The sequence below is a fragment of the Sinohyriopsis cumingii genome, chromosome 18 (assembly GCF_028554795.1).
Source record: "Sinohyriopsis cumingii isolate HCF-2022 chromosome 18, ASM2855479v2, whole genome shotgun sequence".
Taxonomy (NCBI): domain Eukaryota; kingdom Metazoa; phylum Mollusca; class Bivalvia; order Unionida; family Unionidae; genus Sinohyriopsis; species Sinohyriopsis cumingii.
Window position 1 is genome coordinate 2,954,264 of NC_142978.1, and position 24,197 is coordinate 2,978,460.

At 34.8% G+C, this 24,197-nt stretch overlaps 1 protein-coding gene across 2 annotated transcripts in view; it reads left to right on the forward strand.

Moving 5' to 3' along the window:
* The window catches only part of LOC149775973 (uncharacterized), a 63,007-nt gene extending 40,941 nt beyond the window's left edge, over positions 1-22,066 (forward strand). Inside the window, exons 7-19 of one of the 2 annotated variants that reach the window (XM_089941465.1) lie at positions 471-773; positions 1,554-1,692; positions 2,980-3,190; positions 3,613-4,112; positions 7,142-7,483; positions 8,046-8,163; positions 9,613-9,801; positions 10,193-10,229; positions 10,539-10,799; positions 12,480-12,539; positions 13,025-13,125; positions 18,441-18,522; positions 19,221-22,066. In XM_089941465.1, coding sequence (XP_089797591.1) covers positions 471-773; positions 1,554-1,692; positions 2,980-3,190; positions 3,613-4,112; positions 7,142-7,483; positions 8,046-8,163; positions 9,613-9,801; positions 10,193-10,229; positions 10,539-10,799; positions 12,480-12,539; positions 13,025-13,125; positions 18,441-18,522; positions 19,221-19,234 — 2,357 coding nt within the window. In that variant the 3' untranslated portion in view covers positions 19,235-22,066. Of the gene's footprint in view, positions 1-470; positions 774-1,553; positions 1,693-2,979; positions 3,191-3,612; positions 4,113-7,141; positions 7,484-8,045; positions 8,164-9,612; positions 9,802-10,192; positions 10,230-10,538; positions 10,800-12,479; positions 12,540-13,024; positions 13,284-18,440; positions 18,523-19,220 lie in introns of those variants that run through there. The other variant, XM_089941464.1, reaches the window with a different exon arrangement.
* The last annotated feature ends 2,131 nt before the right edge of the window (positions 22,067-24,197 follow it).

Genomic DNA, 24,197 nt, shown 5'->3' on the forward strand with positions numbered 1-24,197 from the left:
TTCATTCCACTAAACGTCTTCACAACTAAATTTATAAGTGCGTGTAACAAATCTGATGAATAGGAAGATTTGAATTATTGGGTTACACATTGTTATTGAAAAACACAAGGCAGTATTTTCATCATTAGTCACGCTAGACTATAAGAGCTGGAGTTATTGTAAATTATAGAACTCGGACTTTAACTAAAACCCTCGGCCGCCCTAACCTTTAAAACTACAATCGCTGGCAGAGAATGAGCTGTTATGTCCCTCCCATCCCTCTACTTCACATGGCCAGAGGTGGTTGCACCTATCAAAAGCAAATTTGATTCGTTGTCTACAGAGTTGGTGATGCTGAACATAGTATATTTTATTCTTATATCATTTTAATTTATATGAAGGGAACAAAAATTAAGTTTATCAGATATTTGTTTTGATATTTTGTCCATCAAATAATGTAAAATATAAATATGCTTCATGTTCACTCACAGTTATTTCTAATGACGAGAAGCCCCAACTTGGCAAGGTCACGGCGATACTTTCATACCTCAAGAAAACAACGAATGCACGAGATGATCTCCAATACGAGTTTGTAGCTGATGCAACTAACAAGGAAGAAACTCAGATTATATGGAGCAACCAGAATCAATTCAACCTTCTGATGTTTGAACTTGAATCCTTCTACATGACACCTGGTGGTTTCCCACATCAAAAGCCAGCGTACGTTCATGATTATGGCATCGGAATCGTTAAAGGCAGTATACACGTTAGTCTGACAAAGCGAACCCAAAATGGTATGTGAAAATAAACAGTTGTTCACTATCTATGTTTGTATGTATCTCTCTATCTGACTCTTTATTCAATAAGGATAAAACTATTTACATTTGGCGTGTAATAATTAGGTCGTCTTTGTTCTAACAAATATAATAACGGTTAGACGCAGGGACGTTACATTTTTTGGCAGGATATACATTGTTCAACTGTTTGTGGAGAATGGATTTCACACTTGGTATAGTTGTCCTAAGTGGTTCTTTATGATACTGGCTTAATATGAGTAAAATAGTTACAATGTCTGTGTCGTTAGATAATGGATGGTTCTTGTGGAAAGCAGATAAATTTAACATAGTAATCATAAGAGATTTGCTGTATGCAAATATTTCCCGGAGCATTACGGAACTATTCGGTACCAGAAGTTCATTTTTTCCCAGCGTTCTGATACAAAAAAGAGTTTGTGTAATTTAATGTTGCTTTATTTGTTTTATGTGTTATTGTTTTGTTTTCTTTTTCTCGGATGGATGCTTCTTTCATTCTTTGTTTGGTATGTTGGGAGTATAAATGGGTAGATTTTAACACGATAAATACTGAGTTAAGCAGCACGTACTATTTCAGTAAGTACGACAGAAGTCACGAAATTGCAGGCCGCAAAGCTGCTGAAACTGTCCTGATTATGTAAAGACAATATATCAGACTCAAAGCTCAGGTTTCATCATTTTTATTTGCAATGCTTCATGTTTATGTTTTATTTTGTTGACAATTATTGTTTATACTGCTACTACCACTCTTTCTTATTTTAGATGGCCCAGTACGAGATGTGTGTCTGGATCAAACATATAATTGCAGCGGATTTTCTTACCTCACCCCAATATTTGACACGGCCGCTAAATGCTACATTAAAGATGGTCAGTTTTCTCCATTAATTTCGAATGGAGATTGGTAAGCGATCCGCCTTCAATGCCTCCATTTGAATATGCATAATTCTATATATCTACTGAAAAATAACTATTTTTGGTGGTAATAAATTGCGAGATTTCAAAGAAAACGGACGATTTAGTGAGAATATTAAAATTCATTGGATCTTACTAATTACCTTGCAACCACCTCATAAGGCTGCCAGAGCAATCTTTCTCTCAGATAATTGAAATTAAATCGTGCAAATTCACCACGCCATCATATAAATGTTTGCTCAATCATAAATGGATTGGTACGTAATTCTTTGAGACATTAATAATAGAAATAATATGCGTGATAACATTTGTCTGAATAACCACGATTATAATTGTCCAATCACACCAGGTCTTGACTGCTTGTCTCAAACAATGCATACCACTAATCTACAGAATACAGTGGCACAAACTGATATCAGTTAAGTCTGGCGTTCGAACGGAAACAGATACTACAGTATTTTTAATGAGATAAGAAATGTTGGTTTGAAAGTCTAACATATAACTTTTAAGGAACTATTAATTTCCATTCAGCTTCAACAATATTGTTCTTATATGTGTCAGATCTCGATGCTGGTATAAGTCACACACACACATTGTTTTTATTTTGACGTCCTTACTGCATTTAAAATTGTAACATTTTTAGACAGAAAATATTAAAAGCTTGAGTAGCCTTCAATCTGTAAGTTGAAAACTCCATCCAAGATTAACATGCCGTTCGTTATACCATCAAACCTGATAGGCATTTCCTTATTTAAACCAAAGTAGTATTCATAGCCTCGTGGTAATACGCTTGCTTCCCTCATCTGGCGTCCCAGGTTTGGTCCCTGGCTCCGGCATATTCGAGGGCAAAATAAGTTGGTGGATTTCTTCACGTCTTAAGATTCCTTTACAACAAATGAATACATTTCACCATAATGTGATCCGTTGAGAGTGCTTACGACAATGTTTAATAACTTATTGTATAATTGACAGACTGCATTGGATACAGTGACCATCCGCATTACATATCAAATCTTCTAAACCATTTCATATTGATTTGGCTTACAGTCAAACATATTCTTCAGCATAACAGGCTTAAATGTAGATAAACGCTTCGTCATCAAATTTGTATCCAGTCTGCAAAGAACCAAAGGAACTGACACTTGTTTGGTTTCATTTAATTCCAGACAAATCCAGAATATATACTTGAATGGTGATACAATAATCGCGGAACTTAAAAGCAGGTAACAATTCAACATAACTGGATACGGATTAAGTCTTGTTTTCTTTTTTAAAGGCTTGCCATTACATTTCAAGCAGAAAATGGTGGATTTAGAACGAGAGTTAATACAGATAATGGTTCTTATCTGCCCAGTGACATGGTTATTGGCAGGACTGAGAGCAAACGAGTGGAGTTTAGGTTTGATTTTGAAGCCGCCGTTCACTGTTCGGAGGACAATAAAACGTGCCAAGAAAAGCCTTTGGACATCGCAGAAGACATAACCAAGGTATTTTTCCGTTCACTTATTTTCTTATCATCTTCTCTAACATTTTTTAATAATATTTGTCTTAACATACCTAAGTGTTCGGGTCTGTTAATATGATAAGTCTGATTTCAAATTTTCCTCTCTCTTCACACAGGATGCAAACGACAAAAAGTATGAAATTATATATATATATATAATACTTGAGTAGATGATCAATACAGGCGAATTATATAATAGTACAGTAAGGAAAATTACATAAAACAATTTCATATATGATATATTACAGAGCTGAATCGACAGAGAGAAATGTGGTATGACTGGTATATAGACTGATTTACAAAGATGCAAAAGATCAGGTAAGTATTAGCATCATTGTAAAGAAGCCGTTATCTTACCGTCCATAACGTTCCAACTTTCAAACTAGTAATCATGTTTTATTTAAGAAACCAATAGAGATTTCCTGGGGAGGCTGGAGTGATGATTTGGCAGGTATGTGGCAGTACTACCTCGAAATTTTCAAGCTGTCGCCTGATCCTTATGGGAGACTGGTTGAAATGGAACCGCTAAAACCAATACATGCAGAGTTCATCGATGAGACTGAACGGCATTACGTAACTTATACTCCAGAGGAACCAGGCATGTATTCAGTGTTGCTTGAAGCTAGAGACATGGCTAACAACTCCAAAATTACCCGTCGACTGTGCCTCTATGATCCCGTGTCTACAGTTGAAACAGACGCCACGGGGATGTACAGTATGTACGTCTCCACGGCTGTTAAGGACAGTGGATTTATGTGGCAAAGTTCTCCTGACGTCATAACTGTGGTCTGGACTGGACATTTCTTCAATAGAATTCATCGAGAAAATAAACTTCTCAGCCAAGTCCTTGCTTACCCCAAACTGTTTGAAGATGTAGAAGAGGATGGGATTTTAAGCTCTCGCAAGTAAATCTTGTTTTAAATTTCTTGTATCTCCTTTCGTGCAATAACATTAGTTCTTCTGTTGTAATCTAATCTACATCATACAAATGAAAGAACTTACATGATGATATTAGATAGGAATATATATATATATATATATATATATATATATATATATATATATATATATATATATATATATATATATATATATTGCTGATTTTAGGATTAGAGAGAGGGGTAACTGAAGCATGAATAACAAATTATTATATTTCAGTGAATAATTACACTGGTCAACAACCAGATTGCTTCCGAAATAAATGTAGTCAAAACTTATCAATTCTGGGTCACTTAGAACGAAAATGATGCTTAAAATTCTCTATTGGCTCTAGTTTTAAAGATATGATACTGGGTCAGTATATCGACCCTCAACTTGGGAAATGCGGAGGATAGATGAGTTATACAAGAAATGGATGTCAATTTAAACTAGAAATGACTGAAATACGTATATGACTGGGTGTGGTTAATACTTACTTTCTAGGCAAAACAATAATTGATGCATTTTGAAGCTGGTATTGCCTCATACATGATATGAACGGATGATGCAGTCATAACTAAGCTAGCATCACTCTTCTTAACAAACTGCCCTGCCCTATATCAGCTTTAGAAATCACACAGTGTCGCAATCTCTTATTTGTTAGTGTTTGATTTGCAAAGGGACACATTTCTGTTTAGCCAGTCAGCAGAGATACCTCGTACTTGTGTGAACATCTGCAGAAAACCACTTCTATGTTTGTGTTGAAGTGACCTTTGCATCACAAAAACTCAGCAAAACCACTATGGTTAAGAAAGCCTATCACCTTTATTTTGGCTGCTAAATTGGAGATCAGGACAAGAGATGGCCCCCACACAAATGCTGCAACACTTGTACAACAAATCGTCGCCAGTGGTTGAACAGGAAAAGGAAATATATACCTTTTGCAGTGTCAATGATTTGAAAAGAGCCAGTAGATCATATCAGCAATTGTTACGTCTGCACGGTGCCTCCAGCTGAGAAAGGTGTGTCAAAGAAGAAAAATAGGGCTGTGAATTATCCAAACATTTCATCAGCTATACGGCCAGTACCCCACGAAGCAGGACGGCCGGTTTCTGATGTACCAGAATCATCCTCACATGAGTCAGACGAGGACGAGAAAGAGGATTAAACTTATGCCCTGAACCATCAATGTCACATGATCCATATTTTCTCCCATCCTCCTCCTCTGAACCGCTCCTCATAACACAAAGTGAATTGAATGACCTTGTTAGGGATTTGGAATTATCGAATAGTAAGGGAGAGCAGTGGAATCTCCAGGAAGGTGATGTTACGTTTTCCATATTCTGTGATCGTCAAAAGGACCTTGTTCCATTCTTCGTCATGGAAGGTGATCTTGTAGCCTGCAACAACATCGATGTAGTGATGGCAGCCGTCAACATCGTTCCTGATGCAGATGAGTGGAGAGGGTTCATTGATTCGTGAAAGACGAGTCTTAAGTCTTTTTTGCTGATAATGACAGTGTTTCGCCATCAATTCTAGTTGGTCATGCAGTGCATATGAAGGAAACCTATAAAAACATGAAACACCTTTTGAGGTGCATAAACTATGACCAACATCAGTGGCAGCTTTTTGGCGATTTGAAGGTTCTTGCTCTCTTGCTTGGTCTGCATAATGGATACACAAAATACTGCTGTTTTTTCTGCTAATGGAATAATCGTGCGAGTGGTTCCCACTCCATCAAGAGAGATTGGCTACTGTGACAGTCATGGGAGCTAGGGAGTAAAGGTGTTCAGCATCCACCACTTGTTGAATCAAGGAAGATTGTGTTACCACTCTTGTGCATCTAGCTGGATCTGATGAAGAATTTTGTCAAGGCCATGGACAAAATACAAGCAGCTTTCAAGTACCTCCGTGGAAACTGTCCAACGGTAAGTAAAGCTAAGATAAAGGAAGATGTCTTTGCTGGTTCTCATATCTGTGAACTTCTTCGATATGATGCATTTGACCGTGCACTGCGTGGCAAGGAAAAGATGGCATGGAAAGTCTCCCAGTTAGTAGCAACAAATGTTCTCGGTAACAACAAGGCAGACAAGAACAGTGAGTTGGTGGAAAACCTCCTCAAGGTAAACAAAAGCCTTGGTTGCAACATGTCACTAAAGATACATTCTTAGCACTCTCATCTAGACTTTTTTCCACCGAACTGCTGAGCAGTGAGCTACGGCGAGCGATTTCACTAGAATATTGCAACACTGGAGAAACGCTATCAGGGCAAATGGAGCCCATCAATGCTTGCAGACATTTGTTGGACACAGACATACGATGCTCCATTAATTGAACTCAAAAGTCAAACCAAGAAGCACAGAGCTGACACTGAATAATAAATAAACTACGTACTTAAATATACATAATAATGTTGTACCTTTTGGTTCATCATAACTTTTATTTATATAACCCTTTTGCTGTTTTTTTTTTTTAAAGTGTTACATAAACAGGATAGGTGAAGTATTGTCATGTAAGCCACCATAAACACATGAAAAGACCTAGGTTTAAACTTTATGATTAAAACTCTACAATCTACAGACGATGCATAGACATAAAAATGTACAAACTTAAATATCTTGAAAACAGTAGCCAATGAGTTGTTTTATTTGTTATATTTGAATTCAGCAAATCAAAACCTGTAACAAATAGCACATTTTACCTCTGAAGCAAACAACTTCTATAAAGTTGTAGACCTGTGTTATCTATGAGAACCGTTTCTCAGCTTATTCCTAATATATGTAACTTAGAAAGAAATTACATGTACTTAAAAGTTAAAACATATTTGCAACTTCTGCACAGGACAAGGCACTATCATTTTTCCATCTCCAAGAAACGCTCCGTAGATGGCATATAAATAATATGTACTAAGTCTTCTTGCAATCTCAAATCTTCTTCGAGGGAATAAAAAAAATCCCAAACGGACTTTAAACTTTATGCAAAGATATGCAAATAATTCTTACTACACCCATTTAAGGTACGTTTACAAAGGACTTGATGACGAAGAAGGAAGGCGATCAATTGGTGAAATTACAAACTTAAATGGAATCGTGCGCTTTGAAGTTAATGAGGATTTTGCTGACAGTGTTAACTTGCCCATAACAAACTGGAAAGATATATCGCCCTTAGCAGAGAATTACTCATTTCAAGCAAGACTGTTCAACGGAACGAAAATGAAAGTCTGGGTACGAGCTCATGATGTTATGGGAAATTTCGCCTACGACTTTACAGAGTTGAATATAGATCGAACACCTCCTGAAGTTGGTTTTCCAGAGTTCCAAAAGAACTATCATAACGGGACATACAAGTATTCCAGCAGGTAAGATATTCTATTTAAATGAATTTTATATATGTAGATAGATAGATATAATACGAATAATGCTGTCGCACAGGTTTGATTTAATTTGAACTCTACGGAGATTCGAATCCGGGTAAACGGCTTCGATAGCCTTGCCTGCACGCACCAGTCCTTATTCCATCACGATTAAGCACACGTCATCAATAAACGATGCTACTAAGTGGGCGTTATTTGCACTCGTGCGTAGCAGACACACTCGCAATATACAAATGTTTCGTGCACAGCATACACACTGGCAATATATATTTTGGTACTGTTAGAGTTCCTCTTGCAGCAGGCAACATTTATATCTGAAATACGTTTAAAAGGTAACAAGATAAATCATTCACTTTCAGAGCATCACAAATAGCACAGCTGAGGACCCTTTGGTTCACTGTATTTATACGAAGTAAAATAGAGCCTTTTTGATTTGTTTTTCACACGTACATTGAAGTCAACACAGATCCTCAGTGATTCATTGATGAAGAGTTTAAACGAAAAGGTAGCTATAATAACTGTACATTTAAACTTCTTCTTTACACAGATTTACTTTCTCAGCAAGCGATGAAGAGAGTGGGGTTCATACCATTGAGTACAAACTTGTCATCACAAATACTGGTGATGTTAAGTATACAGGAAAGACTCTCGCCGCTTTCAGCACGGTTAGTTATTCTCTTTTTTCTTCTTCTTCTCAACAAACGCAGATAATCACACGACAGAAGCAATTCATCCCACGGTTTTTGAAATGACTGAGTTAAAGAGCGGTCAAGTTATTTTCTTAAATCATAACAAAGGTAATAAAAATTGTGACAAGACCACGAGCAAACACTGCCAACGACAAACTACGTTCCGAGAGGATTGGAGTAATGCATAGTACGGATAGATAAAGACGGTTATATATAACAGTTCACAGTAAAACATTTAAATTTTAAAGATGGTGATTTCTGTCAATTGTTTCTTCCATACCTAAAGCCTCATATTCGTTATTATTACAAATTTCTAGTGCAACATTTAGGAATAAATTGCATTTTAAAGTATGACTTTCATAAGGGATGACACCGATGTATATACGAAAGTGACTTACCACTAGAACAAACAACTCGCTTAGGTTGCGAATTAGGTTAGAAAAGTAAGAATGATCCTGTAGAAATGTAAAGATCAAAACGACTGATACTACACTTATAGTCAACATGGCTATCGATCGATCGATCGAGAGAGAGAGATTACAAGCAAATGGTGGTAATTATTTTAATGACGTAGGAAACTATTATGCATTCAGAAGATGAAGCACCATCTCCACGCATGTTCTAACTGTAATACATAAGCCATATCGGGAAACAAAATACACCAGATCCCTATTTTTCGTAACAATTATCGAAATAACCTGCAATTCTTTTAAATAATACAAAATGATCGCTACTCCTCGTATCTCCCACTATAATATTTCATCATATTCTACTTAAAATTTGCTGTTCTTATTCCTCTAGCATAAATTTAGATATTGAAGTAGTAAAGGTTTAATTAAGATATGTGTTTGCAGTTAAAACACATATCCTAACAAAGGATACAACTTATTGTTTTAATATTCCTCTCTCTCACTGTTGCCATCCCCTGTCCCACCACACTCAATGACTGCCTAAATGGTATGTGCAAATTCTTAATTAACGTTTGGAAGGATTTGCGGAATGCTTCGGAAAAAAAAATAGAATTAGTTTTTGGGCCTAGTCAGACAACTATTCATAATACTCCAGGGTTTGGTATATTATAAACGGTAGTTCCCTGTGCTGCTTGTCATTCTATGTTTAGAAATTAAAACGAGATTACAATAGCCCCTCTTCTGTTTCAAATACAATTTTGACTGTAGACTGCCCATAATCCGTAAGTTCCGTGTCAAATAACTGCACCATCATGATACTTATTAGTGGCTAGTCGTGTCTTCACATTAACAGCAAACGTAGGCTTAGTCATGGGCAGCAAAACAATCTAATCTAAATATAATATTCAAGACAAATTTACGTTGCAAATACTTGCTCCATACTTAACAATCAAATTGACTTGCATCACATAAAGATCAATATGTCTCTATATATCTATCTGTTGGTGTTTTTCAGAACTTGTCTATGTGTCAGATTGATCCCGAGTGCACTTGTAAGAACAACATGTGTTTCAAGATAAATCAGGTCTTGGATATCAATAATTGCTGGTTTCTCACCCAAAGCGATCGAATGAACTCTGCGGCAATAATTGTTCAAGTCTTCGTTTATAACCAGGCTTGGATCGCATCGTGTTTTTCATGGGAGGTAATACCTGACATCTTATTATGAAGATATCGACATATTCTATAGATTTTTCATATGTATACAAAATAATAAATAATGATACATCATTGATTCATCAATACTCCATTAAACAGATGGAAAAGATAATGGTTTCTTCATATTTTACTTTCTAACAAACAAAATATATTACCATAACTAATCAGATGTCTCGGATGTAATAGATCTAATTTGGTGACCATACTGTACTCTAGGTAACGGTGTTCATGCGTGAGTTTTGTTTATTTGTTTATTTATCTAGTGCATGAATAACGCTTGCACTAATTACGTTTTTGCATTTAAAATACGTTTACTTGATACGATCTGACTTCCTTTTCCCCTTCTTTTTTAAATTTATATATTTTCTATTTCTCAGGTCAGAAAATTATATACACTGGATGGATTGACGGAGAGTAAGTGTTCAAAATAACAACCAATTATAACTATGAAATAAAGAGCATATATGATTTATTTGACAGCTGATCACATATGACCTTACTTTAGTGATACCAGTTTTTATTCGTTGTGAGTGGAACCCGAATCTCAAACCCGGGCTCGGAGCTGGTTCTACATGTTTGCGAGTGTTATTATTTTAAACAAAAATATGTAAGCATATGTTTTCCTATTGTGCCTGCTTCTGCAAATTAGCAATGTAATAAAATACTTCTAGTAGTTAGATCTATCACATCAAAGCAAGTACATGTTTAATTTTTATATCCCAGCGTCTGGTCCGATGAACATCAAGACGTCGAATGAACAAACAAATGGGGTTCGTCTCAGCTGGGAACTACCCAATTCCTGCTACGGCGAGACTGATATTGTCATAGAGATCATCGAGACGGGTACAAAGTACATAGTGACTAAAGAATTCAACTTTATAGACGTATTCGGTCTGGACGAGGGTAAAACATACACAGCCAGAGTCTGCATGTTTTACCAAAACGAGGATCTTGGTCGTTGTGTTTTGTTCACCTTTGCAACTGGTAAAATATTAATGCATAATTTGGCATATTCATCAATTTATCCTATATGTTACCATTTTCAGTCGCAAGTTGCTTTGCATATAAGTAGAGTGTGCCATATTTAATAGTTGTATAACAGCAGATCAGATTGAAAGCGACGTCAATATATTATTTGCAAAGACGTGTTCATCTGCTACTAATTAATCTGAAAATGAATACGAATATACGAAAGTGGTAGAGAATACTGGATTTGATTGCAATGTAAAAACAAAATAGACAAAACATGTAAGTTTAGAGTCTGCAAAACATTTTTGGAAACTAAAATATACATTTTTCCGTTTTCAAAGATAATATATTGGAATGGATACGAATAGCTTCTTCCATGTATCTTCTATTATGATCATTTAAAAGTGAAACATAATTGTTCATTTCATGTGAGTACCATTGATAAATAAATATATGGCAACAATTGGCCTATGCTGACATTTATTCCACAATACATTTCCACAGCAAGCCGCCAGACCTACAGATTTTCATGCAATGAAAGTGTGGGCATATCATCAAACAAAACTATATTTAATAAATATTTGTCCATTTGTTATGTGCAAACATTTGGGAAGCTCAGACTATGGTTTTATCATTTGATTATTAGAATATGACCCCAGAAATATGATAATTGTACCGATAAAGCTTAAGTCAAATAACCCTCTCCTTTTATTAGATGCATACGTACTACTCGTTATTTTCTACTCCTTTCTTTCTTTTTGTGCATGCATTCATGTTTTGGTAATTTGCCGGTGGAAATTCAAGAACATGTCTGTCGTCAGGGGCTTTTGTCTTCCTCCTTGTAAAATGGCATGTTATTTTACTGTTAAAGCGATGGGAGAGTACACGTCAAGTCATCGAATGGCTGTCAGCAAAATAAAAATCGGAAAAATTGGGATCTCGAAATTAGAAACCATTGGAATAATTTCAAATAATAGTCGATTGAGATAAAATACATCGTAAAATGTAGCCTTGAATGTTTGCATTATTTGCCTTTCTACTCGTAGTTCTTTGAATGATCTATGTGACCTTTTTTGCAAAGTAATGGTTATATAATGTTTTCCACAAATGTCTCATGCATGTACTGTTTGCCTAAACTAATGCTTGTGCTTGAAAAAATGAAAGATCAAACGTTTTATACGTGGTCAATGATATTTCAGTGGTAATTATATAAATAATAGAATATATTTTGCTCTTAAACACAAAACAGCTGATGTATAATAACATTCTAATCCATCCGAATTGTTTCTCATTCAGTTAATAGATATTATATCATATACGTTTACGCGGATTTCGTAATTTAATGGGAATTATTTTGAGAAAGAAAGCATGGTTGTGGAATTTATATAACTGCAATAACCTTAATTGCATTACTAGAAAGTCGGCATTGTTCAATTATTTTAGTAAGAAAGAGTTAAGGATGCGGCAGCGAAGGAAACCTATGTTGCATGCTTAGAATAACGTAGGAAGTAGAGTTATAGAGTTACACAGTTCTATGAGAGGAATACACGTTCGATCTTTCTATTCGGTAAATTAACTAACTAGATAGATCAATAAAATATTGTTAGACCTCGTCGTGATAAAGCATTGTGCATGTGAGCCTGTTATGTCGAATTAATTGCATTCAGTAATTAGTAAATCATATTTGTCTTGCAGCAAAGACAGTTGAGTCAGATCACTCAGCACCAGTGAAATTCGTTGTCACTGGTGTGATAGGTAGGTACAAGGAAATTCGTTGTCACAGGTGTGATAGGTAGGTACAAGGAAATTAGTTGTCACAGGTGTGATAGGTAGGTACAAAGAAATATCTTTGATGATTTTTCTATTGATTTTGTTTCCTTCCATTATTGTTATCACTCGTGTACGTATATACGTATGCATCTAAGCATTTATGTATGCTGGTAAATATATGAGAACGGTGGATGTACCAGAGTAACATTTCTTTTAAAATTGTATTGGCTTTGATTAAATATTAAATGTTGTCATATTTCTGTAAATTCATATACAAAATCAATATACAAAAATATCCTTAAATGTACAGTTTAAATTTGTTTAATGTTTTCTATTCTGTAATTCGAGCGACGACTCATTAAGCGTAGTTACATGGATTTATAGCGTAATCACTGAAATATTCGCTTGTGGATTTGTTGCTCTTCATAGTTCATTAGTGTATGCTCCATCTTTTTAACGTCTTTCAACAGGAGGCCTTTTGGTCATTGTCTTGCTGATTGGGATCATCGTATACCTATTACGCCGTGGTCGTGTCCCACAATCCACACAGATGAAGTATAATGAATTTTATGTGAGCAATAAAGAAATAAAAACAATGTCTGCTTCGAATCATATCTACTGCTCTGATTTGAGTATAAAGTCTTTAACACTTGTTTCAGATATAAAGCCCCTTCCTCTGTACTTTTATCATTAAACTTTTGACCTCCCGCCCTCTACCTCAAAACCTTGTATATGTATACCTCCTCACATAAATACGGTTAGTACCCGCTAAGAGTTCTCTCAGTAAACCCGGTCACGTGATGAATCAAAGTAAAAAAAATGTACATCGATCGTATTAATGATAATGATGTAGTCCACTATTTATGTTATTTATGACAGCTACATTTTTATTTCATGACATTTTTGTAAACTAGGAATACCGTCATAAATAACATAAATATCCGTTCATGAGTGATAGTTGTTTGCTGCAAATATCTTTACAAAATATTATCAACAGATGAAACAAGTAAAAAAGAAAATGAGACTCGATATTGAACTCCGTCGATTAGGTCAAGCCATGAATGCGAGACCGAGAACGTCGCAGGTAGGACGTGTTGAAATTGTGCTCAACTTTGAAATAATTTTTGTTAGCATCGAGCATTGTTAGTGGTTTAGTCGAAGGAAAATACGGGCGTTGTAGAAGGAATAAATATAAAAGATGAGTTTCCATAATCTAATCAAGAGTAGAATGTCCTAATGTTCAGCCAAAGTTAGTACCCAGTGATGTTAATCAGCATCATTGTTGAAATAAGAATATGGATAAAACGAATAAAACGTACATGTTATTCTGTCAGAGGTTTCGATAAGCTGTCAAATAATCTCTTGCAAAAAAATAATATATTTCATGAACAAAATTTGAAAAGAGGAGAACAAATGGGTAAAAAGACATGCAGAAATTGGAAGCAAACGATCATTATTTTTCAGGCTTACCTGAGAGTGCAGAAAGATAAAAAGGACGTGATGTATGTGACGAAAAGGTAAAAACTGTCTGCAAGGAGAACTTGCAGCCGTGCATGATGCAAATACACAACGCATATCGACTGATTAAGTGCAAAAATTCATATCCAACAATCAATCACAGCAATCTACACACGGACTTTCCGCCTACTATTTTGAAATTCACCACCGTGCACAAAAAATATGGATCGACTGTTTCAACGGGACTAACATTGAAGAAGGAGAGTGACTACTTGTTGATTTTGTTTTAAGGTTTAATGCCATTTTTCAGCACAATATAGGCTATAGGCCATTATAACTGGTGGAGGAAGAACCCTGGAAATCCCAGGGAAGAACCACTGACCCACGAGAAACTACTGGCACGCTTTCCCACGTACCCACGCTAGCCGAGTCTTGGACTCGAACCCACGCAGACAGAGGTGACATGGCATTGATCCGGAACGGTGAGCGCTTTAGACCACTCGGCCACTCGGAACCCCCTGAGAGCGACTACCATGTTTAAGTGAATATATATATATATATATATATATATATATATATATATATATATATATATATATATATATATATATATATATATATATATATATATATATATATATATATATATATATATATATATATATATATATATATATATATATATATACATATTTATATATATATATAACGCACAAAAACGATAGATGGAGCTTGTATAAATTTATGAACAGTTACAAGGAGGAATAACAATGTTCAGCAATCAGGTACAAAAGTCTGATCCTCGAGGAAATCTGTACCTGTATGGACTGTCGGATTGAATTGAGGAACCTAATGTGGAGCTGGGCACCATGCAAAATTTCGAAGAGCGATAAATCGCTGTTTTTCTTTACTTACGCGCGACACATACCACGATATATCCTAGTTATATTAAGTGTGTGTGTGTGTGTGATTTGGATTTTTAACGTAGCTTTAACACTTTTTCAGTCATATCGCTACGATATCTGCAGTGTGGCAGTTTGTAGTGATGTCTAGCACTGGGGCATCGTGCCGCAGACATGTAGCATGATGTCCCACCCAGTCACATTATCCTGACACCAGACCGACCAGTCCTAACAATAACCTCTTAACGCTTAGCGCCAAGCGAGGCAGCTGTTAGTACAATTTTTGTAAGTCATTGGTATGACTCGGCCGGAGATTGAACCCACGACATCCCGCATCCGAGGCGGACGCTCTGACCACTAAGCCACCGGAGTGGTCAGTTATATTAAGGACAAACCATTTAATGTTCTGTGACAGTGTCTTGTCAATTTTTTGTTTAATTTCCGTCTGTTCATAGCTGGAAAAAATATTTTGCTCTGATTTATAGTAAACAATACCACATTTTATTTATCATATTATTTTATAAAAAATCTTAATCATCTGCAGACAAAGAAAAGAAAATGATTTAACCTAAAAAGAAATGACGGTTCCCCACCCGAAGATGATATGGTCAGTATCTCATATTACAAGAATTTGTTCTGTGTGTGTTAATCGCTGTACAAGTTGAAAGTTAAAGCTGTAACTGTTGTGGGATGCCTAAGATTACATTACAGCTGATACCGTAGAATACATTGTGCTGTTATTAGAGAGCAAATTGATGAAAATGGGACGTGTTGATACTGAAGCCTAGTATTCACTAGCTACACTTTTTATATATCAGACAAGGGAACTTTGAGTGGGATGCTAATACCCTGGCACAACATCAATCAGAGAGCCAGTAAACATAAAACACACTCAATAAATGAGACAGTATTGAGTGGAGTTGAGAAATATAAAACCGTAAGATGATTCGCAGTCTTACAAAGGAGTAAATATACTTAACACACCTTTTCATTTTGTTTTGTTTTCTTTAATCCGAAATATTTCCAGAAGTTAGGCTTGTGAAGAATGTGATTAAATGATCATATATATATATATATATATATATATATATATATATATATATATATATATATATATATATATATATATATATATATATATTCACCATTAATTTGTGACAGATTTAACCATTTTGTTATAAAAGTTAATTTTTTGAACTATTTTGTCATGAATATTGAAAACACGCTGTTAACATCATAACTCGTGACAAGAGTCCTCGGGAATTTCCGTATATCCCTTATTGACGGCAATATCCGATATACCTGTACATTGAAAAAGTAACCGTGTTGCGTTCAACCTAGAATGATACCTCGATAAACCTGCATACCGGTGATACCTCGTACTATGGATCCAATGTATTAGGTTACGTGTGTTGATAGAAACGTACTGGTATAAATTCGGGGTAGGGTATCAGCGTTTGTTAAGTAACAATTACTAGAAAATAATATTTTCGCTTGGTTTTGTAGTGGTACGCAGAATTGTGTTTTATTACATACAAGTGCAAATTTTATGTATAAGAATAAGAAGTTTACATTGGTGTGTTATGTTTCGCCGGAGAAATCTCTAATACATACATATACATATATATTTAACGCAAATGGTAATGATGAACTCTTTAAGAAGAGACTAATAATGCTGTCGTAATGATTGCAGTGATTATACTGTCCGTTTTACGAATTTATTAGGCTCTTTACCTGAATTTTGTCATATTTTTTATGCAGTTGGTTTCTGCGCTAATGATGAAAATTTTTAATCGATGTCAATTTCGGGTTGTCTTATGTATAACTGCAACCTGTAACATAAATGTACTAAATAGTAGGCTATCCAGCGATTAAGTTGGTGATATAAAGTATATTACCAACAATGGCAGTTGTATAGGGGATTATATGCAAATGTCAAAAGTTTTTTTTCTTCTCCCGTTATTACAAAGTCTGGAATTGATAACATAGATAAATCCTTTCCTTTCCTACCCTACTGAAGGAAGACATGATGATGATGATGATGATGATGATGAAGATGACGACGAAGGTGATGATGACCATAATGATGGCGATGTGTCAGGATGGCTAAATGAAAATATTTTCAGATTAAAGAAGAATTAAAAGATAATTCAATTACGCAGACTGAACAAAACATTATTAAAACTATCAAGATTTGTATCTTTATTTCAAATATTTATTTAGAGGTACAGTATCCATTTGCAACCGCCTTGGTTGATAACGATTGCGACAAAGCTCAAGACGATAAATACTAGCTATTACAAAAAAGTTAGATTTACAAACCGAAACTACATGTTAGACAAATGTGATAGTTGTCGCTCTCTTTAAAATTTTTTTTATCTAAATTGAAGCGAGAAAAACTTGTGTACCAAGTAATTATCTTAGCAAGGTTTGGCATGTTCTATAGGGTGAAGATTAGAAATAAACGTTCGAGAAAATCAGAACTTAACAAAAGTCCAGCAATTACTGGATTATTTTCCATAATTTCAAAACTTTGATCACCCTAAGACTGATTTCAAGACTCCTATTTTTTAAAAATAGGATACCCAGTTCAAATGAAGTGCTGTTTTATTTGCTATGAATTTACTTGAAAATCCAGTTCGTTTTCATTTTCTCTTTAGTCATATTCTTTGTACTGATGAAATGGTCGAAACATATTATTTGTCCTATATACAAGAGTTACGGTATAAACGAATATACTGGGAAATGTCTTTGATAAACAATTGTGTACATTAATCGCAGCCTTACTGAATAAAATCTGTACACATAGGCTGAAAGCAAGCATATGATACACGAGTCTCAAGTGGACTTAAGAAAAGAATATATTACGTGGAAATATGATTAGTTTGTATGCAGTTGTTCAAAAGAATCCTAGAATTGTGTCCACCTGTTGGTAGATTTTAATACAGAATTGTTGGTTTTGCTAAAGCTTTTCACTGTGGTCAACCCAGGAAGTGATTGGTTTCATTGGTACAGAAAGACATTAAAGGAAATGTATGACAACTGTTTAAAAAACATGCATTCCTATTTGTAAAGTTGTGTGTGGGTACCGCTTGTATTTTTAGCTTTGTTCTATGTTCACTCTTTTTCATAGATTTAGTTTTAAAACGTCACAATTTGGATGAGTTCCATTTATTAACGATTAAATGTATGAAACATTGAAGCACCATTGTAACGAAACTAGGATGGAAATAACTATATCAAAAACTATATTTGTCTTCCATAAAAGTCCTTCTTTACGAAATTAATTACTTCAGTACTATAAAGATGAATATACGGAAACATTGTCATTCAGTAAATACGTGGAGTCTTTCATCAGAACTTAGTTATACGTAAATTAAGAAGTGTTCGAACTGCCTGGCGATGTGTCTATTCCTATTTACGTATGTCAGTGTCTTAATGTCATTTGTATCTTTCCATATCCATATAAAATGTATACTGCTGCTTTTTCCAACAAAACTATTACTTTTTTTTTCTTATATCTTAGATGAAATTCCCTGATCAAATATCCAAAGCAGGGATCTTCCCAGCCGACTGGAAAATGGAACACGACTGCCAAACCCAGAACAGTATGATATGACATCAGTTAAACTTAGAAAACGTACTTTCATTCAAATAGTAACGGATAATGCATTTACTTCCTTCAGTTTGGCCGATTGATGTAATCTGTTTTTCTTTTTTTCATAAAATATTTTTTCTGAGAGAAATGTTGGCCAGTATGCTAAAAATCGTTTTCTATATTATTATTAAGAGTTACACATACATCTATGTACTTGACTTGAAAGACTTGCTAGCTCGTTGACCACGTTTAGTTTTCTTTTCAATCAATGTAAACATTCTGCAGAGGAACTGAAGTGCACATTGTGTAAGTTTTAGCTTAGGTGCATATGTCACACCAAATCAGCATTATATTTTACAGTCAAAGTTTTTGAGACATTGTTTCTACATAGATTGTGAATACGAAAGAAGATACAACAGCAATATAACTAGACACAAAACCACATTTTGTAACATGATTCAGTCAAATTTGAGTAAATATTCAGTCTCATTGTCAATTTGTATGATAATCGTTATGACCTACCTTGCGAAGTAAAGATATGTTAGCAAAAATATCGACGATATTTGTATAGATGAATGTGGTAATTATATTCAATTTTAAACCAATATAGAAATATGAATTCTTTATTAATTTTAGTTTACATTTCATATTTTATTACGGACCGTAAAGGTTAACTATTACTATTATTATTATTATTATTATTATTAGGTGGTGCCAAATAATGAAGATTTCGAACTACGAGGACCCAAAATAAACAACCTTTACCGAAGCCCAAGATGAACTTGACCAGATGAATGTAACTTCAGGAAATTATTTTTACATCTACAAAAGATTATTTCCAAACCATAACTATGACAGTAGCAAATAATTCTACCCCTCTATAGGGTCCTGTCTGTTTTATAATTGTTTCTACATTATGATGCAAATTGTTCATAGTATACGATGTTTTATAATGTATTTGAAAACACAGAATCTATTAAACACAGCCTGTAGATTTATACTTGCATATAAACATGCATTGTGTATATGCATCTCTATTTAATGTTCTGTATTAGTAATTTTGTAATCTATCTCCTAACGTGAAAGTTGAAATCTTTCTGTATTAATAAAACCTTTAACAAATACCAGACTTGCATCTGAATGTTCAGTGATGGTGGAAACAATTTTCGTAATGATGTGCATCCAATAGATTCACTCTTGCCACTGTCTTGTAATTATTAAAAAAAAGTATTTCAAGCATGCGAGTATTTAATTTCTATTCATACTGACGGATTCACATAACAAACATTAGCAAGATTATTTTATACTGTTGGTCTTCCTTTCATGTATTGTACTTACTTAGTTATTGTATTATTAGATGACAAAAGCATAACGTATTAAGTTACATAATTGCATTAGATTTATTAGACCAATTTTAAATTAATCCAGTCAAGAGACGGATTTGGTTCATCACACGATTATTAAATGATATTTTTATATATTGTATAGCATGATTTAAACTTTCCTCGTGAATACTAGCAAAGTTGGATAATATTTAATTCATTTAATAAATCTTTTGATAAATGAGACCTCCTGTAAAATATCCTTTTATCTAATGCAAATAATTGAATTACTCCGATCTTATCCGTTATTATTTTAAGTTGCTCAATCTCGTTTCTTTTAACAAACAATTATTTCATTTTCTTGCAGATTATAAATTAATATCAGCTTGTTAAATGTGTAATTGTGTCCGTCATTCACATATTAATACCAACAACTATTTATGTCACTTTGATGTGCATGAAAATACATGTCATTTATGATTGTTACCGTGATGCATTGTAGGTGTTTTAAGCAAGCAAAACTTACACAAGTACTAGATATCACGCGTTTGTCTTTAAATATTGAATTCCAAACTTTTAAGGTAAGAAGAGTGGCTAATTGCATTTTTATTAACTTAGTCTTTACCTCAGACAGACACATATCATTACACATATCCCCAAAACGGTTTATTTTGATATTGTATAGATTCAAAATTAAAAGAATTTGATTACTAATGTTTGGCATTTTTTAAAACCTTTCATTTATAGTATGTTTAAAAAGTAACCCGTTCTATTTACAATTTACGTATTTTGTTTTTTGTTTCAATTTTTAAGAGGTCCCGGGTGTCCAAGTGGTCTAACGCGTTTGCATTTACAGGTCACTGACATTGCACATCTGTCCTTGTGCGTTGGACGACGCGGGTATCTAAGAAAGCTTGCCATTAGATTCACGTAGGTAATAGAGGTTCTTCCCGGGGTCTTACGGATTCTTCCTTCACAAAATATTGGCCGCCATGTAAAGCCTGTCGTGTGCTGGAAAATGGCGTTCAACCCACAAACAAATCATTCTCTATTTTGTCAAGAGTGGCTGCCTTTAGGGGTTACATGATAAGTCACCACGAGCATGTTCAGTGATGACATACATCCAATGTTATAATATAATTTTTGCTGTTCAGTACACTTATATCTTGCATACATTTACTTGTTATATATCCAGGAACTATAAGTGATAACAAATCTGTAAACTTCAGAAGGACGTTGAGATATAATAAATATAATCTAAATTGTACGATAGTTTGACTTTCGTAGATTGCTCAAAAGCGGAAATGTCATAAAGGCTAACTATATAAGGTAGACACACTTTGTAGAAATATAATTAGGATGTGTTCCAACAATTAGACCACTTTCTTATGTAAAATGTATTGCACTATCAACATTAAAACAAACTTGACGAATCGGTCACAATGGTAGCAAAAGTTTCAAATACATTGGCCGAAACATTCTCCTAGTAAAAACAAAATATTCTGAAAATGTTCGGCATGTGAAAAAGTAAAATAAAAGTTCATATAACTACATAATCTGCTAATGCCGAAGACTACAATAAACCTTTACTCTCTGAGAGGTCCAAGGCTCTCTTGATTTTCCATGACAGTTCATCAAGACCAGACGATATCCGCTACCAACTCTGAAACACTTATCTCATGCAGCTCTATGCACTCTGCTCAACATTCTGAATAACATTTTGGGAACTTGCGACTTCGTAAAAACAGAACACGTAGTTGCGGTCTTTACTGACATGAAGAAAGCATATGACATCACATGGAAGTAAACCATAATAAATGACATAGATCAAAGGGGCCGCCTTTCTAACTTTATCTCCACTGTTTTGAATGGTAAAGACATAATAGTGATATCTCCACTTTTCTGAACGGTAGAGACATCTGAGTGATATATCCACTCCTTTTAAAGGTGGAGACTTTCAAATGAAAGTAGACATCACCCGTTCTACAAACTATTCGAAAAAGATAGGTGTACATCCGGGGAGCATATTGTCAGCCACCCTATTCTGCATCACAATTCACATCATTGTGAAATGCCTTAGTACAAGAACTGACAGATCGTTATATGTTAACAGTGTGATCTACTATATATCAAACAGTATATTAAATGTTAGCAGAATGTATGCTTAAACAAGTTTTACATTTTCAAAATAAAGAATAACTGTATGCATTTTTGTAAATTGCATTGCATTTATCTTGGCAGTTGTTTTATTTCTTTTGTAGAGGAGAGCATATTTTATAGCATATTCTCTGCCGTAAACTAACTTTTCTTCCACACAATGGATACCTCAGAGGCAAATTTCGAAAAGTCCCAGATTTAATACAGGTCGTGGTAAGCACATATTGTGGGGCATATCGGATGGTCTAGCTTCGTTTATTCAGGTGATTAGTAAGATCATAATTTGACTATTGCTCGATTGTGTACGGACCCGATTGTGAATCTTATCTGTAAATGCTTGATCCGATACACAGTCAGGGACTTTAGATTCTCTCTGGGTGCATTTAGAATTTCCCCTTCAGAAACAGTGTTGCTGCCAATGAACTATCATTTTATCTCAAAGGAAACTGTGTCCTCATATGCTACTAACCATTCTTCTAATCCATCTATCTCCGCATGTGATATAGTGTTTGTTCCAATTATCAAACCTTCATTCTACTTGAAAAACATTACAAATAAGTGTGGATATATTGTAAAACTATGTTTTCCTAATTTACCACGGTGGTTGTCAAAACCTCTCATAATAATATTTGACCTTTACGCATTCAAAAAGTCCTCTTTTCATGTGCTAGTCGAATGTAATCAGAGCCTGCTATCGTAGCCATTTCGCCCTGGTATAATACGACTAGAAAAATTAGACGATGTTGAAGATGCTATTGCATCACCCATGGCATGATCTCGAGCTGGTTACCGAATAAAGGCTCATTGTTTATTGCTGAAATTACAGCCATATGTAAAGCTTTGAACAGCGATGAAATACCTCAAATCAAATTGTATAATCGTTTTGGATTCCCTTTCCATGTTTAAAGCCTTGGGATATCATAAATAGGACCACCGGTTCATATTCGAGTTATCGCAGAAACATGATAGGAAAATTATTCTACACTGTTAGCTTCCTAGTCACAATACAAGTTAACGAAAGGACAGATGAAGCAAAGCTGCTCTACAGTCATCTTTTTCCGAATGTAAAATTTCAATATATTGATTTCACACAATTGTATAACTCAGCATGCTTGTCCTACTTGGGAAAATATGTGGAACGACAAAGAAACAAATAAACGTAAGAACATTAAATCCACTTTAGAGATTGACATCCCTCATATAGAACAAGACGTAGACATACCTGACCCTTGCATGCCTCCTGAATCGTGAAAGTCAGCGTAGACAAATGTGTATTAAAAGTTTCGTTTGAAGCAAAAGAAGCAAACCAACATCGAAATGTTCAACGCTTATGTCATCACGTCATTAAGAATGTAGTTTGGTATGTTCTTGAGTGTGCTAGATCGACTCACACTGTTAAAATCTACGTACGTTTTCGATGTTAAATGCAACCCCCACCCCCATCCCAAAGTGCCATCCTAATATTAATCGTATGGACATTTCTAACAATAATTTCCCCGTTACCCTATAGTAAAACATTCAAAAATGCCCAGGCAGTGGATTTTTCCAATCCCTCTAAAGTGCACATGGGTGATGGGGTTGACAGATTGCATTTCGTAACTTGAAGAATAAATTGTTGAACTTAGCTAAATTTGCTGGTTATGCTTTTATTGTTAATTAGTTTAAGACCACAGAGTCGTAACACCAACGGTAACTTTAATTTGTTTCCAAGCTAACAGCCTCCTCACTTGAATGGATGATTACAGCCCTGACGCGTGGAAATACGCCAAGAAAATAAATACTGACGTTATATGTCTGCTTATTTGCGTCTGACCATGTGCTTAGTAACCTTCTTAGGTTCAATGAGAATGGCTTAATGTCATGAGAGACAAATGAAGTCCTGTAAGATAGTTATCACACTGTGTGAATTAAAACTGTCATAGAAATTATTCCTTGTAAATACTACTACTACTACTACTACTACTACTACTAATAATAATAATAATAATAATAATAGCTTTTTATCAACTTTGTTTAACGAAAAATGAGATAAAAAAGTGAATCATTTTAAAGACAAAAATGTACAAATTAATACAAATTTTATGCACATATGTTTTGGGACGGTCTTTACGGTACTAGCAGACCTGTCACGTGTACGAGAAAACCTCGCTCGATACACCTATACATCCAGAGTGTGCGAACACCGTGTAGTCCTGCTTATCGGCTG